Source organism: Dermacentor andersoni, chromosome 1, assembly GCF_023375885.2.
Source record: "Dermacentor andersoni chromosome 1, qqDerAnde1_hic_scaffold, whole genome shotgun sequence".
NCBI lineage: Eukaryota > Metazoa > Arthropoda > Arachnida > Ixodida > Ixodidae > Dermacentor > Dermacentor andersoni.
In genome coordinates, this window is record NC_092814.1 from 178,196,990 (window position 1) to 178,215,973 (window position 18,984).

General features: G+C 44.8%; 1 protein-coding gene across 1 annotated transcript in view; it reads left to right on the forward strand.

Annotated features, from left to right (window-relative positions):
* Positions 1-18,984, forward strand: part of LOC140217877 (nose resistant to fluoxetine protein 6-like) — an 87,835-nt gene that overhangs the window by 57,079 nt on the left and 11,772 nt on the right. The window contains exons 4-8 of the mRNA XM_072288063.1: positions 7,109-7,413; positions 9,150-9,248; positions 12,920-13,085; positions 17,731-17,810; positions 17,889-18,011. Of these exons, the coding sequence (XP_072144164.1) occupies positions 7,109-7,413; positions 9,150-9,248; positions 12,920-13,085; positions 17,731-17,810; positions 17,889-18,011 (773 nt within the window). The remainder of the gene's footprint in view (positions 1-7,108; positions 7,414-9,149; positions 9,249-12,919; positions 13,086-17,730; positions 17,811-17,888; positions 18,012-18,984) is intronic.

Sequence of the window (18,984 nt, forward strand, 5' to 3'; positions counted from 1 at the left end):
TCAATTTCAGTAGGAGTCGCTGGTGTAAGCATAATGGAATCAACCTGCCCTGTAGTCATGAAACTATCCGCTTCCAAGTCTTGTCCACTATATACCCCTGTGCTAACAAAGTATCGATTCATTTCATCAACAAGCTGTTTCCCAACTACACTGGCATTATCAATTACAATTTCATTCACGATATGCGTTTTTCGCCCTCATCCAGTTAAATTATTCACAGTATTCCACAGTCTACGTTGATCGTTTTGAATTTTGTAAAATTTTCTTTCGTAATAATCATCCTTTGCCTTTTTCAAATCGAAGTTTAATTTATTTCTGAATTTCTTAAACTCAGTCAATATGTCACAATTACGAGAGCTAATGAAACTGTGGTACAAATTATTTTTTTTTACGTATTCGTTTGTATAAGTCCGCAGTTATCCATGGTTTTCTAACTTCTTTATTTCTTTTTTTCTGCTTTCGCAGAGGGAAGGCTGTATTGTAGCACTGTTTGAATTTATCCAAGAAGATCTTGTACGCAGCTCTGGGGTTATGCTCATCATAAACGGTCTGCCAGCTTTCTTCGTTGATAAGGCAGCTGAACGTGTTTAGCGTAGTTTCGTTTATCGTGCGGAGCAAGAGGTTTCCTTCATCATTATGTTGTTCCTTGTGGGATGCGTTTGTCAGGCATAACACGGGCAGCTGATCGCTGATGTCATTCAAGATTACACCAGCGGAAAGCCCATCGCTATCTATGTTTGTGACGCAGATGTCAAGGGATGTGGCCGTGTCAACGGTCACCCTAGTGGGCAGTGTTATCACATTGTTGCACGCGTACTGGTGAACAACGTCTTGAAATGTGTTAGCATGTAAGTTACCGGATATTGTGTCAATATTTATAGCTCCAAGGATCATAAACGGCGCATTCGCCGAGCTAAAAGAGCTAAGTGAATTTTCAAAAAATGACATGAATTCAGATACGCAGCCAGAAGGTGGCCTGTACACGGCGCAGACAGTGGTGTTAAGCACTTTCACCGATAAGCTCTCGACTTTTTCATCCATTCTGCACATGCAGTCTAATACCTTATGCGGGAAATTATTCTTTAAGTAAATGGCTATCCCACCACCTCTTTTGTTTTTTCTACTTATGCAATCAGCTTGAATAGGTGTGTAACGGTGGTTAGGCCCTTCTCCAGGTAAGTCACACGGGGATTCCAGCAGAGGTCGCGATCAATGATGACCCGTAAGAATTTGTGCGTCCTGGCGAACCAAACTGTTTGCCCATTGACAGATATGGCCTACGCGTTCCACGTAAATGCGACTAGCGGACATTTCTGAAGTCCAATCTCGAGGCTTTGTTCACTAAAGTACGCCTTAATTGAAGTCACGGCTTTTTGAAGTCTCGCGCTCACCTGAGGACGTGTTACACTTGACGTCCTGACACATATGTCATCTGCATACATTGATATCTGGAAAACACGTGGTATTCGTTCCACGAGACCGATAAGAGTAAGATTTATTAGTGTGGTGTTCAAGACGCCACCTTGGATAGCATCATGCTTTCTGTAGCGTTGAGAGGTCGGACTGTCATTGATATGCACAAAAAAACAAACCTCATGTGTAAGTGCCTTCGGGTCCAGAGCAGACATCAGCCACCTCGCCTTCCCATTACCTCGCGTCGATGTCAGAAGACTGTCAAAGCCAACAGATTCAAGAACATCAAGTATGGCGTCAGGAGCAGCATTGTCATAAGCTCCTTTTACGTTCAAAATTATAGCGACGGATAAATGTTTGCATATGCGATGTTGAACGTAAGTGACCAGGTTGATGGCATAATCAAGGAGCAAGAGAGTCGTTAGAAAACGGCCATAGCGTTTGGGCAATCCATACTTCAGACATTTTCAACTAGTGCTAACAACATGCACACATTGCACAAGACTTCAACGGGAGCTACGTAAACTTGGCGTGAGTCTGTGGAGTTTGATCAACTTTGTAGCGTTCCAGGTACCATTCCAGTGGCAAGGATCATTCGTTCCACCACCTTTCCTACACAACTAGCCAGCGCAATTGGGCGGTGTGACGTGAGCTCTGGCGGAGACTTGCCAGGTTTGAGAAGCGCAACCAGGGGGCTTGTCTTCCATTCTTTAGGAACGTTTTCATCCCACCATGGTTTGTTAAGTACAGGCCGAGCAGCGCATTTTGGGCCGGCTCACCGAGGTGTCACAAAATGCAGTGTGATATTCCATCTGACTTCGCCAACGATATCTCAGTGGTAAAAATTGACATATTGATTATGGATTATCATAAGGTATTCCAACGTCCACTGCGCTATTTGGGGAAGGTCTAAAATTAACGCAACGGGTCAGCGATTGGCTTCACTTTTATCTTATCATGGACTGTACTTGCATAGCGGTGGCAGCCTTACTCTTCTACAAGGATCAACGTACAGCAGCTGCTTAGACTTGGCTTTTCTGTCAAATCGCTTCACCAAAGGTGCTAAGTGGTTTAGACATTGAGAATCATGGGAATTATCATATGCCCAGTTACCTCAAGATCATAAGTTGGGCTGTCTGTCATTCGTCAAATATGATCCGCCGAATTGATTGGTCCACATTCAAAACCAGCATCGAAGACGCTTGTGGCACAGATCTCAACTCTGGCATACAGCTGGCGATTAAAGAAGCAGCGGAGACGCCGATCTGCACGCTCACGTGCTCTCCAATGTACTCGGAACGTGGAGTTGGAGCGAGTCCGTGATATTCATTGTCGTCGCACCGACGCACAATGTCCATCCCTGATACAAGGACAGCCAGGTGGGCGCAAAGGAAGATCCAGCGCCGCATTAATAAAATGCAGTCTCAACGGTGGGCGAAACTTTGTGAGTGTGTAAACCCCCACAAACCTCTTGTTTCCTATACGGAGAACAGTGCGAGGCCTTACGTGTATTTCCTGAACAATGCCTCACATTCAAAGCCCGAGCGCTTTTCCAACGTCGACAGGATATCGAGGTAGCGAAAGATTTCTGTAAGAGGATCCGGTCCAATCAACTTGTACTGGCGTCCTTGCTACTAATAGCATTGCACATTCACGGGATTCCCACAAACTCTCTTGAAGTGCGAGTATACGAAGAAATGCGCCTGTCCTATTATGTGCCTTGCACGCATCGGGAGTATTACATGTAACTTTTGTGCCTTTTTTGTGTGTGTGTCACTTTTGTCCCTGGGGATTTACGCGCCTTTTGTCTTGTTAACTGCGATTCCATGCTATTATGTTTGGGCTTATTCGCGCGAATGAAGGCCAAGAAGCCAAAAGCAGTCGTCAGCCAATGTTTACGACTTGAACGATTACCCTCCCCACCCCTTCTGCTAGTCCGGATGGTGGGTATAATGCGGTGACTTGATTCCAATTATTTTTCTTGTTGATCTTCGTCAGTGGCGCGGGTGCCGCTCCCCCTGCGCCATCAGGACAATCGGCAGGTTCTACGTGAGCGGAGGATGACAAGAAAGGAAGCGAATATAGCAACAGGAATCCGTACAATATAACATCCTATTTCTTGATTAGCGTATACGGGAGACAAAAGATTACGCCATCACAAGCAGCTTGACGCGTACATGTTTTTCGGATGCGTTACGTTAGGTCGGAATTAGCCGAACCATCATCCATCACAAAATACTTGGCGAAGCTGTTCGGCGAGATTGAGTCTATTTTCTTCATTTTCCCTTTATTTCCCGCATTCGCTAACCGGGCCGGTATAGTGCAGTGATTCCTTCTACTCGATTCCGTGCCACTCTTATGATTCACTGTTTGCGGCCGGCTGATCCCATTGATACTAAGAGAGGAGCGCCGTCCTGACCACTGATGAGGCGCGAAAAGGAATGGCATTGCATCGAATATTTACGGGATCCCGGCCCGTGTCGCATAATTATAGATCTTGGGCTTCGGCAACCCGAAGTAACTAGGGCACACTTGCAATTAGTGCACTCGTTTGCAAAACTGTGAAATACTGTATGTGTTCTTTGACAAGTACATTTATTTACTAATGCAACTGTACATATATATTCATACATTTTTCGCGTGTGCGCGTACTATCTTCTGTGGCACCGTGGACTCCGGCGCAGAACTTTGCATCTGTTCCTATTCCTTTTCTGCATTTACAGTTTTTCGACACTTTCTGATTTCATATTGTGTGCCATGCAATGGGAAGTAGCCGGTGCCATTTCAAGGCACTAACGTCTCCTTTAAAACCATGTAAATAAAAAGAGTAACAGCATAAATTTACCACAGTTAAAAGGAAGCTGATATGTATAGGGAGTTCTAATTAAGTTGTACCAAACTTTTTAACATTGCGTGCGGTACATATCACAATTCTGACCCTTGAGCTAAATTACTCGATTAGGTGGCCATTACTTCCAAGAGAAATCGAAATGTGTAATTGAATTATTAACATAATTACAGCAATGAACTTCTTTATTAACTTACGGCACATTTTTATATAAGCAGTTTGCAAGGAATATCCACCTGGAACGAATTTTGAGATGGCACAGGTTTCGAGATATGCGCCGTCAAGCTTGCGGTAAAAATGCACTGTTGTTCCACTTCCTTTTTTAAGAAAACGCTGTTTTATGCATTGAAGACCAAAAGTAACTGGGACGTCAGTAAGTTCCCTTGGACACCTTGGAAATTAATATATTGAAACTGGCGCAGTCCTGAGAATTCGTTCAAAGTGAATACGCCTTCGGAACTCACCGGCTAAAGCTTGTAAATTGCAATGTACAGTAAAGTAATTAATAAAAAAGTTAATAAGTGTAATTATCTTAAATAATTAGTTAAGCATATTGATTTCTCGTAGAAGTAATGGCCGCCTCATCGAGCAACTTAGCTCAAGGGTTAGAATTGTGCATTCTTCCGGGGCAATTTTTAAGTAAACTCGGTGCAGCTAAAAACAGCACCTTGTATATCTTAGGCTGTTATGTGAACTGGTTTCTTACATAGAATATTGCAGTATAAGCGCAGGAACATTTCTTACATTCATGGTGGCTAACAAAAAAAAGAAGAAAATAGCGCTAAGACGAAAGCACCTCTTTTTTTCTATAACGACGATGCTAAACTCGGAGTATTTAACAATGATGTGGGTGGCACCCGCCGCGGTTTCTTAGTGGCTAATGGTGTTGGGCTGCCGAGCACGAGATCGCGGGACCGAATCTCGGCGACGGCGGCCGCCTTTCGAAGGAAGCGAAATGCGAATTCTACCAGCGTACTTAGATTTAGGTGCACGTTAAAGAACCCTAGGTGGTCCAACTTTCCGGAGTCCTCCACTACGGCGTGCCTCATAATCAGATCGTGGTTCTGGCACGTAAAATCCCATAATTAAAGAAATGTGGATGACAAGGTGCTCTAGAACTTCCTCGGAATTTCTGACAGGAAAAGGGTCACGCACTTTTAGAGTAAGTAGCCAAGTCGCATTGCAAATATATTGAAACGCTGAGCTGCCAAGTTTCTTTTTTTTAATGACCACGCAAAACGGGTCATCCGGTTTATGCGTTTCGCTAGTTCGAAAATAAAAGTAATATCCTAGATACTTTGCCTATCCCACCACTGTAAACATGTGCAAACACTGTCTTTCTCTTTTATCTAACTTTACTGAATCATCATCGTCTTAAAATTTCTTTCTAGAGCCTTGGTAGCTTCTAGCAGAAAAATAAACTTTGTCTTCAAGCACAACAAAAGATCCTCATTTGTCGGCTGTGATTACCTGCAAACCTGCCGTATACTATAAAAAGGAACTGAACCAATGGTCCCAAATATTCAGTGCCGACATCGCCCGCAGTTATCAAAAACATGTATGTCCACACAGTCTGCACCTTGAAAATTCATCTGCTGCCAGTCTCGAGATCTTTCTTCGGGTCCCTATTTTCTCCAGCAGGCTCGGTGATAGCTAGAAGTGTAAGTACGGTCCCATTTGCTGAGCTCCTCAATTATTTTAAGAGATGGATGGGGACGCGAGGATTAGGATCTTTCGAAGAAGCGGATTTTTTTACAGTGAAGCTGTTAGCCTCTCGGTGGTCGACATTTTTTGTGTCCATCCACGAGCAGAAATTATCATCATCAGCAATGACTCATAACCCTCTGAGCAAGCAAAAACGCAATGTCTGGTCCCCCCCCCCCCCCCCGTAAGACAGAGGCTACACGCGCTCAACAAAGTGAAGCGAACAGTGCGTACATTAATTGAGATCAACCATACAACACACAGAACAGCATACGTTTCAATAAAGAACAAGCTCGAAACAAGCACCCTAATCATCAATAAAGCACAGCATACCTTCCTGGGCTGTTGCAGTTGTGGATTTGCAACAACTTCGCCGGACATACACTTTCACAGGGCCGGGATGGTGAGTCAAGTTTTTTAAGGGCAGGTCAGGGTCGCGCACTGTTCTACAAGAAATTGGAGGAATGTTCCCTTGTCTTGCACACAAGAGACAAGTACAGACGCTCTTGACGCCACCGCTCGGTACTGCTGACTCGGCCAATCTTTCTTGCGGTCCTTCAGATGGTGCCATCGAGCCGCATATCGCTTGAATATCAGCAGGAGAATGGTCCTGATGATAGTGCAGCGATGCAATACTTTCTCGCCAGAACGACACTGCCAATAAGATTACAAAGATGACTTACGAAGTACTGGGTTACAGCACGAAAAGACACCCGTTGTACAAGAAATGTGTTCAATAAAGATTGAACGTTAGGCTAGTCGGATTATATTCACGGTGGCAAACAGAAAAACAGGGCATGTGTCTTGCCTTCTTCCTGCTATGCTTTGGTCTTAGTGCCGAGTTTTGTGTCTAGCACCATGAATCCTTTCCAACGAGCTCAACTTGCAGCACGGATCCACAAACACAAAAAATGTTTGCTTGTTTAACTTCTCATCTAAACACGTTTTTGAAAGGAGCCCGAGGCGTCCTGCTTATGAGGAAATCGAGGTGTTCAGTTGTATGTGCAACGGAACACCATGGTATGTGCAGCTGATATCTAACAGTTATTATCATTATTAACAGTTATCTAACAGCGTGTGGGGTTGTCTTTTCTCCCCTCTTGTGTACGCGTCCTCGAAGGCTGGGTTTCGTTGTTTGTCAAGTTATTTATTGCACGTGCTACGCGCGCAGGTGCCTTCTTCAAGGTAGTGCTATCGTTTAGCGCGGTGGCCAACACGGAGAAGCTTTTGAACGTGCGTGCCGAACGCGGTAGCGATGCCTGGCGTCTGCGTTTCCTGCACGGCCTGCGATTTCTCAGTGCAAGCTGGGTCATCCTGGGCCACAGTTACCTGACTGTCGAGCCGACGGCTGTGGGAGAGCTGCTCCGCATCGTTCGCTTTGGCAAGAACTTCATCTGGTGCATCGTCGGCAACGCCTATCCATCAGTGCAGACCTTCCTCTTCATGAGGTAGTATACTTCTTAAGTGGTACAGCTTACAAGACCTCCCTACCACCATTCCTGCTGCACGAGGCTGATTATTTGAAGGCAAAAGCAAGAGAGGAGTACGGGCTTCTATTCGGAGCTGCATTATCACCCCTAAGGTCTAAGCGACGAAAACTTTCCCCTAAACTAAAGGAATTAATTCTAGCAGTAAAACGTTCTCCGTATACAGGAATAATGGCTTAGCTAGACCATTTTGATGTTTGCATCTTTATTGCTATTTATTTCTGTTTAGTTTTATTTCAAACTTCTTGCCTTATCTATCTCTTGAAACAAAAGGGGTAACCGTCAGCACCTATACGCTGATTAAGTCTCCCTTCTTGATTTTATTTCAGCGAAAGAAAGAAAAACATAACATTTACGGCAGTTTGCGGAATAAAAATGGCTGCTACGCATTTCATTAGTGCATGGTATACCTCTGCGCCGTAACCATTAGTACACTCCGGTGAAACTTAATTTTGAAGAAGCGCACTGAGTCTGAAACACGGCCAGCAGCTATCAACTACTAGGCAATTGCGCCAGTGTTATAACTAAATATACATTAAGTACGACAGCCGTTCCTTGTATTTACAACCCTGTGCACTACTACGCACTCTAAACCAAGCTTTTCAAGGACAATGATGCTTTTTTTAACACACTAGGGTATAATCTCTTTATTTTCAGCCATCTTAACCGGATGCCTTTGACATTAGTGATGAGTGAGTGTTTCATCAGTTGCCTTCATTAGACGTCAAAAATAAAATGTCGAGCGAATGATGTAATACCAGCTCAGACAGAGATAAGAACTGCATTGGAAGGCAGGGAGGTTACAAAGTGGTAGTTCTGGTTGGCTACCCTGCACGAAGGGAAGGTGCAAGGGGCTAGAAAGCTCTTCAAAGAAACAACAGCGAAACATATAGGTGTACTTTGTTTCGAACCAGCCATCCATTAGGTCCATTCCAGAAATGATACAATGATTCACAAGCAATACTGCATAGAATGCCAATGCACCTTCCGCGCACAGATTCGGGATGGATATTTTGAAACCAACGCTTGTGTCACATTCGCTTGTCGATGGACCTGCGCTGACCACAGGCTGGTTTCAATACAGCATCTGAAGTACGAGCGCCAAAGCTGCTCATTAAAAATAAAATAATCCATCCTGATTAGTTAACGAATAAAGTTTGCTAATTACTATGATTAGTTGTGACGCCATAATGAGTGGCCGCCTTTAATAACTTGTTACCGAAGAATCACTCTATCACCTCGACAATGCTGTCTTTAATGAAGTTGATTTTACTTCGTGCTCTAATGGGCTGTTATAAGAATAGTTTATGACGTGCTGTTGTAAACTTCTTATCAAGTCCCGGAGTTCTTTTGCTGAGGCTAGTTGTGCCGTTAAAAAAACATGTCAGTTACATGACACGAAATGGTAAACTATCGCAACAGAATGGAGCATAACCTTCTGCTTCGGTATTTTCTACCGCATGCTTTGAGGGAAGGTAAGATTGTTGCCATATTTCAAAATTGTTGACGTGGCACCAGTCAGAACTTGATAGTATTCAAGAGGGCGTAATTTGCCACCACATCACCTGTTGATACCAATATGGTTATCCCGACGATGTGCGGCCGCGTAACTAATGGGTATTTAAAGATTCACGATTACCACCGAATGAAAAGCCGCATGCTGATTGTTTTTACTTTCGCCTTTCGAATGCTTCTAGCGGATTCCTACTGAGCTTTAACATCGCCAGGCACTTGAGGCAAAGAAGGGGAAACCTCTGGCTACCAGTCACCCTGCTTCTCATAAGAAGATACATAAGGTAAGTAAGAAAAACTTCGCGCATAGCCTAACGCACCTGCCGAAAAACGCGAAAGAAAGGGAAGAAAGAAGAAGAGGCTAACGCGATCACAATTTGTTAAAAGTAATCACTTCAGTAAATGAGAGAAAGAGGGAGAGTGCTATTCTATTTAGCACTAGGAAGTTTTCTTTTTTTTTTAATACGTCTTTATTTATGCGTTTAATAGGCCAAGCCTTGCGGCAGAAAAGGGGTGCTCTATGGGGGAGGGGGAGGGGGACCGGTGCTCTCTTCTTCCTCGAGGTGGAGTGGTCCCGAGGTCGGCTCTGCAAAGAGGCGGCCAGGCCCTTCCTTGTCCCTGAGGAAGTTTTCGAAATAGTGCCCCAATGACCTCACACGAACTGCTTTCGTTTCTTTGTTTATAAGTTGGGTGCTATATCTTTTCTATCCCAATTCTGCAATCAGCTCCCCACGATTGGCAAGAAAAAACGTTCGGGCCACCTGCACTTCGCCTGTCTGTCACGCGACGTCACAAAAATCGCGATAGCTCCACATCTGATATCGCGTGTACACACTGATTATGTATGATTGGACCGAACAAAAGAAAAATAGCTATTTCTAATTCCACGCCTTTTCGCCATTAGACCTCTGAGTTTGCCAAAAATTTTCGGTCTGCGCCCCCTTCGCCTGTCTGTCACGCGAAGTCACAAAACCTCGAAAACTCACTGCATCAAAATGGCGTGTACGCATTAAAGATGAATTGATATGCCGAGGAAAACTGAATGTTTTTCTGAATAGCCGGAGTCTGCAGCATGCCCCGTTCCAAAAGGAATAGAATATGGCTGCCCGCCGATCGCTCAGGCACTGGCTATTCGCACCTGCCAGAGACCATAGATTAATTCGTGTATAATAAACTTTTTACGTGGCAGTATAACGTTACCGAGCCCTTTCAGCACGCATACTACATCACTATGCCAACTCTTCTTTGCTGAGGGTCCGTTTTAGCGGCATTCTTAACCTTCCGTTGCACGCCGCCGCAATTTTCGACCAGCCACCGCAAGCTAAATAAGGGGAAGTGGACCAATCGCAAATGCTTGCACCACCATCCCCATCCTTTTATCTATTTCCACTGCGTTGGCTCGTCCCCATCGAACCCCTCTCCACTTGAACGTGCTCCTCGCCTCTTGTCAGCCAATCAGATAAGAAAACCCGTTCGATGTACGCAATTCTATTCGTTTTGAAAGCAAACAAAAGTGACCTCCTATAAACGAGGAGAGTTCGATTGGGCTGTTCAGACAACACTACGGGTCACCGCCCGATACTTGCGTGGGCGGCGTCAGGAGATTGGAATAAAAACAGATTGGAATAGTTTTACGTTATAGGGCCCATTTTTGCGTTCTTTTTTTTGTTTTGTTTTTTGGTACACCCGGCGGTGTGCGTCCTCTAACTTTGGTTGCGCGGAACGTAAAACTCCCTACTGCTCTTTTTAATGCGTAGCATTCTTTGGCTAGGTGCTCGGGGTCATTTTCTGCTCCGTTCTTTTCGTCTTTCCATTTCGTGTCCCTCCAAAAAAATCTGTAACGCCATCTAGGCTTGAATGGGTGGATATCTGTGAATACGCTTACCGCCACCTACTTGAGGGCGCACGAACCTCCCGACACAATATTTTGTCAGCCATCATGGGAGTTGTGGTTAGCACATACATTTGCCTGAACTTCGTCCTTCAAACGGCTTCGTAAGGTCATCGTTTTATAGAGGAAAGGTTTCATAACTAATTCAATAAACACCATTAAACCAGTCCCACGGCACAATTCGAACACATGACGTCTAGTGCTGCAGCCCGATATTGAAACCGTTACTCTGCTGACGCATTCATCGACAACCGGCATAGAACACTCTTATGAAATTCTCGCCGGCAAGCGAGCGTGTTCAAACGCTTGCCGCGTTTCGGTTTTGCCTTACCGAGGCACAGTTAGCACGTAGGCGAGAGTATGTGCGAAAAGGAACGTGCGCAAAACGCAAGCAACCAGAGAATTGCGTCTGCAACAACAGGGAGAAGCTTCAGGACAGGACGCGCTGGAACCTTGTTCGTACGCAGGCGAGCGTGTCGGTGGGCAAATTATGCGAGAAAAAAAAGCACAACAACAACACTTCTCTCATTTACCAAACACAAGATTGGAGGTAAGAACCAGTTGACCGAGGGGATGGGCAGAGTGGGCGTGGTATTCTTTGTAGTTATTATCTCTTAAAATACGGCAGCCTTGGTTTCACCCACCGCGGTTGCTTGGTGGCTATGGTGTTGGTCTGCTATGCACGAGGTCGCGGGAACGAATTTCGGCCACGCCGGCCGCATTTCGATGGGGGCGAAATGCGAAAACACCCGTGTACTTAGATTTAGGTGCACGTTAAAGAACCCCAGGTGGTCGAAATTTCCGGAGTCCCCCACTACGGCGTTCCATCACATCGTGTTTCTGGCACATAAAACCCCATAATTCTTTTTGTCTTGGTTTCCAGGACAGAGTATAGGCTTCATAAGTAATGATTACAAAGAATTCTATGCACTATATGACAATTCACCAGTGTGGAATTTCTGCCCTAACTTTTTTCTCGATGAAGAAAAAAATTAAATTATGGGGATTTACGTGCCGAAACCACTTTCTGACTATGAGGCACGCCGTAGTGGAGGACTCTGGAAATTTCGACCACCTGGGGTTCTTTAACGTGCGCCTAAATCTAAGTACACGGGTGTTTTCGCATTTCGCCCCCATCGAAATGCGGCCGCCGTGGCCGGGATTCGTCACAAGGTCACAAGGTCGGTCACTGTCAAGGAAATACGCGTGCTCACCGCGGTTGCTAAGTAACTGTGCCATTCAGTACCGAAGGGCGTTTGATTCCTGGCACGCGGCGAGCGCTTCCCTAAACGCATGAAAGTAAACACCCGGACGGGAAGATTGAAGCGCATATTAAAGAAACCAAGCCGGTCTAGGCTATTCCGGAACATTCCAATGTTTGTCCACTTGTAGCTGCTACGCAAAACTCCAATTATTATTATTATTATTATTATTATTATTATTATTATTATTATTAGTTGTTGTTGTTGAGTATCTGCGCTGTGTGTTCCTACGAACTGAACTTGAGTGCCGAGCATGTATCGAAAGTATTCGTACCGACGAATGCTACTTGTTTGTTCACAAGAACTGCAAATTTTTATGCTTGAATGACCTGTGTAGGTCTTGCCTACCGAAAGATTTCGCTTCTAGCTCATAAGGCGCCTTATTTCTGTCTTGAGGTGCAGTTTTTGTCAAAATCCTCGAAGCCACTGCGGGAGTGCCGAGAACCATTGTCTAGCATTGCAAAAGCGCAGTTGCAGCTCTGAACCTCTGTAGAAGGAGAGGCGATGTAGAAGACAAAAAAGAGAACGGGTGTCTCAGTAATCGACATTACAGCTTTGGTGAAGCGCGCAACGGCTTCAGTCACTTTCGTCCAAGAGTGTATACCTGCCTTTCCTCTTCAGCCTGTTCGTCTCTCATTAGTTCGGTGCGAAAGTGAAACACATTGCTCTACTTCTCTTTTTTTTTTACTACAGCAGTTTAACTTCACCATAAATATAGGAATAACCCTACGAACGGAGACCGCAAAGCAAAAGTCTCAACAGGCATTGAATGTGGCAAGGCTGGCGCACTCCTCTCCCGCAGGTTGACGGCGCCGCTCATGTTCGTGATCGGGGTGTGGCTGCTCGTGCCGCTGGTGGTGGACGGGCCGCTTGCCAAAGAGCACCACCCATCCATCTTCGCCACTTGCTCGCGCAACTGGTGGCGGGCGCTCATACACATCAACAACTGGAGCGACCTGCTCGACATGGCAAGGGTGCCTTCGTGCTCTGTGCACCGCTGTTACACGGCGCTTGCTCACCCATACCTCAGCCATATTGTGTAGCTTGCATGCCCAGCACCGGCCGTGACCGTGTGCTGCTTACTAAGTCGCTGTGTATTTTTTTTTCTTTCGTTCCTTTTTAGACCCCTCGGGCTAGTGATGTCCCGGGGCGATCTGTAGCTAGATTGACAAAGTCGTGTCCATGCTAAACGCAGGCGTCTGCTCTCCGCGATGGCGATAAATGTGACCGCGCGAAAACAAGGGTAAAATAAAGATCTTGCAATAGTGCTGTTGTTTGGAATAAAGCTAACGGCAACACAGGACAGAGAAATACACAGGAGAGGCACTGACGAGAGCGACTGTCGTGTGTATTTCTCAGTCTTGTGTTGCCGTTATTTTTGCGCTGATTTTACCATGAAGATCAACCAACTCGCCCACGTCTACACTCAATTGTTGTTTGGAAGTAAACGGAAGCGATACCCAGTCGCCGTAATTACCGATCATGCACGCCAACCTAATCCAGCCTCTTGCAACACCACCATCGCCGTCATTATCAGCACTAGGTATTTTACTCCGCCCCTCACCTTTGTACAGCGTCTACGTGCCTGGTGTCACAACCGTTGGTTGAACGTCAATCTTGGTCAACTTAGTTTGTGACGAACTTCGTCTGGGCCTTACACCTTAAGAGTATCTAATCTAACGATGTATCCCCGTGTGTATGAGGATTCAACTTTCGCAGCAGCTTTGCCTCCTGCGTTTAGGTCCCGCATAAGCTTATACGATACAGTGCTACTGTCGTGTATAAACTATTTAGCGGAAACAAATGCACGAATCATTGGTTTTATCTTGCGCTCCGTATCAGGTCGGTTTCGACAGTCATTGTGTGTTCCGTTGCGTGAAAATCACATTAATGCATAGATATGCAAATACTCGAGAAATCTGCAGAGCCTCTCTATATGGCTTTCAAAGAATACGAAAAAGGCATTTGATTCAGTAGAGATACCAGCAGTCATAGAGGCAATACGTAATCAAGGATTACAGGAGGCATACCTAAATATCTTAGACAATATCTATACATATTCCACAGCTACCTTAATTCTCCACAAGAAAAGTAGGAATATACCTATAAAGAAAGGGGTCAGACAAGGAGACACAATCTCTCCAATGCTATTCACTGCATGCTTCGAAGAAGTATTCAAGCTATTAAACTGGGAAGGCCTAGGAGTAAGGATCAACGGCGAATATCTCAGCAACCTACAGTTCGCAGATGACATTGACGTTCAGCAAGATTGGGGACGAGTTACAGCAAATGATTGAGCACCTTAACAGAGAAAGCGTAAGAGTGAGGTTGCCGATTAATATGCAGAAAACAAAGGTAATGATCAGTAGCCTGGCAAGTGAACAAGACTTCAGGATCGCCAGTCAGCCTCTAGTGTCTATGAAGGAATACGTTTACCTAGGTCAATTACTCACAGGGGACCCTGATCATGAGAAGGAAATTTACAGAAGAATAAAAAAGGGTTGGAGCGCACACAGCAAACATTGTCAGATCGTGACTGGAAGCTTACCATTATCATTAAAAGGAAAGGTGTACAATCAGTGTATTCTACCGGGGCTAACATACGGGCAGAAACTCGGAGACTGACAAAGAAGCTTGAGAACAAGTAAAGGACCGTGCAAAGAGCGATGGAACGAAGAATGTTAGGCGTAACGTTAAGAGACAGGAAGAGGGCGGTGTGGATTAGAAAGCAAAGGGGGGTAGCCGATATTCTAATTGATATTAAAAGAAAGAAATGGAGCTAGGCAGGTCATGTAATTTGGAGGTTAGATAACCGGTGGACCATTAGGGTTCCATAATGGGTGCCAAGAGAAGGGAAACGCAGTCGAGGACGGCAGAAAGCTAGGTGGGGTGATGAAATTAGGAAATTCGCAGCTGCTAGTTGGAATCGGCTGGCGCAGGACAGGGGTAATTGGAGATCGCAGGGAGAGGCCTTCGTCCTGCAGTTGACATAAGATAGGCTGATGATAATGATGTAAATTGATTGACTCTTAAAACCGTTCAGCAGTCGAACAACCCCTCATCCACGAATAATTGATATTATTTTACTACGTTAGCTTAAGTGGTTAGAAACTTATTTTCAACCTGTCGTTCGAAGAGGAATGTTTCCGCCACATAAAGAAAATGCAAACGTGAGAAACGATTCGGAAAAACGGGGAATAATGCGTAATCAACTACGCTACGCGGGCGTAAAAAGAAAAGAAAGGTCCCGTACGTAGCTTTCTCATGGCACTACATACCTATCCTCTAACGTTTCCAATGTTTTTTTATTGTGACTTATAACCGAACTGTTTCGCAAGCATGCTTAGGTTATTTGCAATACTGGAAGGAGCGTTATGAACAGCGGGCAGTCTGTCACTTCATGAGAACGCTCTATCTTCGCTTATTATTTTTTAAATCTTATTATTATTCATTATACCACTGCGTACTTACGTGCTGCCTCCAAAATTGTACAGGTTGTTCGCATTGACATTATTGTGACCATCAATTGGGGTACTAGCACGCTGAGAAGCTGAGAAAAAAAAAAAAAAAGTGACAGCATGACAGTCGGGTCTTTCGCCGAGCGACCAATTCATAACAGCGATAAGTCGGTTAAAAGCGGTTGCCATAAAAAAATACAGCAATGCACGTGCGATAATACGGTGCGCTGGCGTGGTTGTAACCCCCATGTTCGTGTACTTGCACGGTGAAAAGCTGCGTCTATGATGCCACATGAAAACTATAAACACTGCTTCAATTCATACACAACACAGGCCTCACAGCACACATATAATACACATATACGCACCAAGAATTATGCCTTAAGGGCAAGTCTTTATCGTAATAAAAAAAAAGAAAACTATATCTACAGAACCATGGCAAGCGGTGAAGTTGCCCGATTTCTGTAGTACTTCAAGCAGGTAGCCGTCTATCGTAAATTCATGTTGACTTCGTCTGCCTAGTTCAACGGCGTCGTGTGTTTGCGTCAGTAAACTTGAGCGCTTTGTTGGCGGCATTTCCATCGATCTAGCCGTTTACTGCTTTATGGGTGATTGTTGCATGTCTTAATACCTGTGTTACATGTACACTTCTGATCACGATCGGGGCCGATCCGGATTGAGCTTGATCCGGATCGAGTGTTGCTACACAGTCATTTGCGATGGCAATCTTGCAAGAACTGGATCAGGACAATCGCCATCTGTGAATTGCGATCAGGCCTCTCAAACGCGATCGCAGGCTCACGTCTGCGCCCTCTAGCGCAGTATTCCGAAAACGCTAAAAACAAGAAGTGAAGGCAGCTCAATAAAAAAAAAAAAAAACATTCAAAAATTTTTATCAGCAATGGTAAGCTGTAAAATTGAAATACTGTCCAAATTTAACAATATTTTGCAAATCTCAATGTATAGCCGACGCATTAAGTAGCTCTGAGAGTTGCCGACCGTCAGCAGACGACAATAACTTGATCCGGATCGTTGGACTGTGTCGCAGCGAGCACTGTTGATCGCGATCAAGAAATCCGATCCACCAGCCGCGGTGGCTTAGCGGCAGTGGTGTTGCGCTGCTAAGCACGAGGTCGCGGGATGAAATCCCGGCTACGGCTGCCGCATTTCGATGGGGGCGAAATGCAAAAACGCTCATGTCTCGTGAATTGGGGGCACGTTAAAGATCCCCTGATGGGCAAAATTAATCCGGAGTCCCCCACTGCGGCGTGCCTCATATTTAAATCGTGGTTTTGGCACGTGAAATTTCAGAATTCATTTAACTTTAAATCCGATCTGTATCGGCCCCGATCGCGATCAGAAGTGTACGTGTGACACCTCTATAAGGGTAGGAAGAGCAACGATGTATATGATTTATAAATCGTTGGAGCACAAACGCCCATGACTTATTACAATAACATATTCTAAGTTTTACTGTTCGCAAATATTCACAGAGGAGGAGGAGGAGGAGGAGGAGGAGGAGGAGGAGGAAAACATTTATTTAAAAAAAAGAAGAAATGACAAGCATGTGTCTGTCTGCTTGTGCGGGAGACGCCCTTCATCCAGGGCTCCTGCGGCTCTTGTTGTCTGCCGGGCCCGCCCCACCAATTGCTGCTGGTTATATTCACAGAGAATGACAGCTTAGTAGAGTGTGTTTCTTGTCCTGTTGGTAAGGGCGTGCTATCAAAGATATGAAACAAGTGCGCAGTTGTTCTGGTCACTTTATGCTCACTAATGAAGAATTCAAGTATATGGCGCAACTCCCGAATAATGATTAAGTCAGATATGGTTGAAGTGATATGTCGATGTCTGACGCGATTTTCTTCGGATACTCTAATAGTTATTCTTGTAACGTTTCTAGTGTCGCTTTCATCGCCTCTGTACTCATCTTTGCTTTTCTTAAAGTTGGTTTGGTATCTTTGATATCATGCAGTAAGAAGTTTCAACTACGTACCTCGATGTGTTTGTTGTGGCGACACTTACGATGGGACGTAAGAAAAAAGAAAGCATGTCTTAATTTGCATGCTCTCTAGATATTTAAGTCACCTTTCTTTTAGTTTATTTAACGAACTGCATTCACGCTTTGCATGTTAAGTTTCCTAATTCCGCTGTGCAGTGCCTCCAGCACAGCTGGTACGTAAGCGTCGACTGGCAAATCTACATGTTCATCTGGATCATTCCCGTCATCATGCTGAGGTAAACACAACGCCCCACCCCATCGCTGCACGGGGACCCGTGCTGAGCAGAGACAGAAAGCGAATATTTTCCTTACAGCCACCCGAGGATTGGCTTGCTCCTCGCAGGTGGCCTGGCGATTGGCACGTCAGCTGCCGTCACCATCAACGCTTACTTGTACTCCTACCAACCGCTCCCTTTGTATGGTCAGCCTGAGCTCGAGTAAGCACTGATCAGTTTCGTACTTTTTCGAGCGAAAGCCCTCAGTTATTCGTTCGCTACTAAGAAGAGAGGGATCCGGCTCCGCTGGCATGTGAGCAGATTTTGCAGAGTTCGTTTATTCAGGCTACGTAACGTAGCATGCGCAGGACAGGATGTATACTATGAATTACGAGCGCTTTCTGAAGTGTGGCGGCAAGAGTAAATATATCAGTCTCCATTGCGATTCAGTCACTTCTCGTACTGTTACTACCCCCGTTGTTGAACGACCTAGTTCCCGCAAGCTATCAGTGAGCACAGTAGTAAACGCGCCAGGGTCACAAAGGGCGATATTTTGCTCACGCATCGTCATTTTTTTAAAATTTAAAGTACCTTGTACTACCACTACAAATGAATGGAGAGCGTCTGCCCTCTTCATTTTAATTTTATTCACGTCTTTTATTGAAACGCTAACTTTTTAAAAAGCTGTGTGGGTAGCTACTAAAACAAGGTGAAGTAGAGGCTATTTAGCGGCCAACTAAATATCGTACAATTTATACAGATAAAAAATTTCTTCCTCATTCTTTCTTTTATTTTTTGTAAATATGCTTAGTAATTTTTTTTTTGCTATCTGTGCTCTACAATCCTTAAATATTTGAACCATACTATGTTCGGCTTCTTGACCACGTAGGGATAATAGAATGTCATGAGTGGCGTAATTTTTCCACCCCTTCTCGCACGGCTCGACGATCATACTTGTCACGTACGAGCTTTAATTCTTACGTCTCTCTGCCAGCCATTAGTTGAAGAGGTTTTTTAATCGAATGCGAAAACACCCGTGTACTTAGATTTAGGTGCACGTTAAAGAACCCCAGGTGGTCGAAATTTCCGGAGTCCTCCAATACGGCGTGCCTCATAATCAGAAAGTGGTTTTGGCACGTAAAACCCCATAATTTAATTTTTTTTAATCGCTGGCGCGTCGAGTGCATGTGGCTTC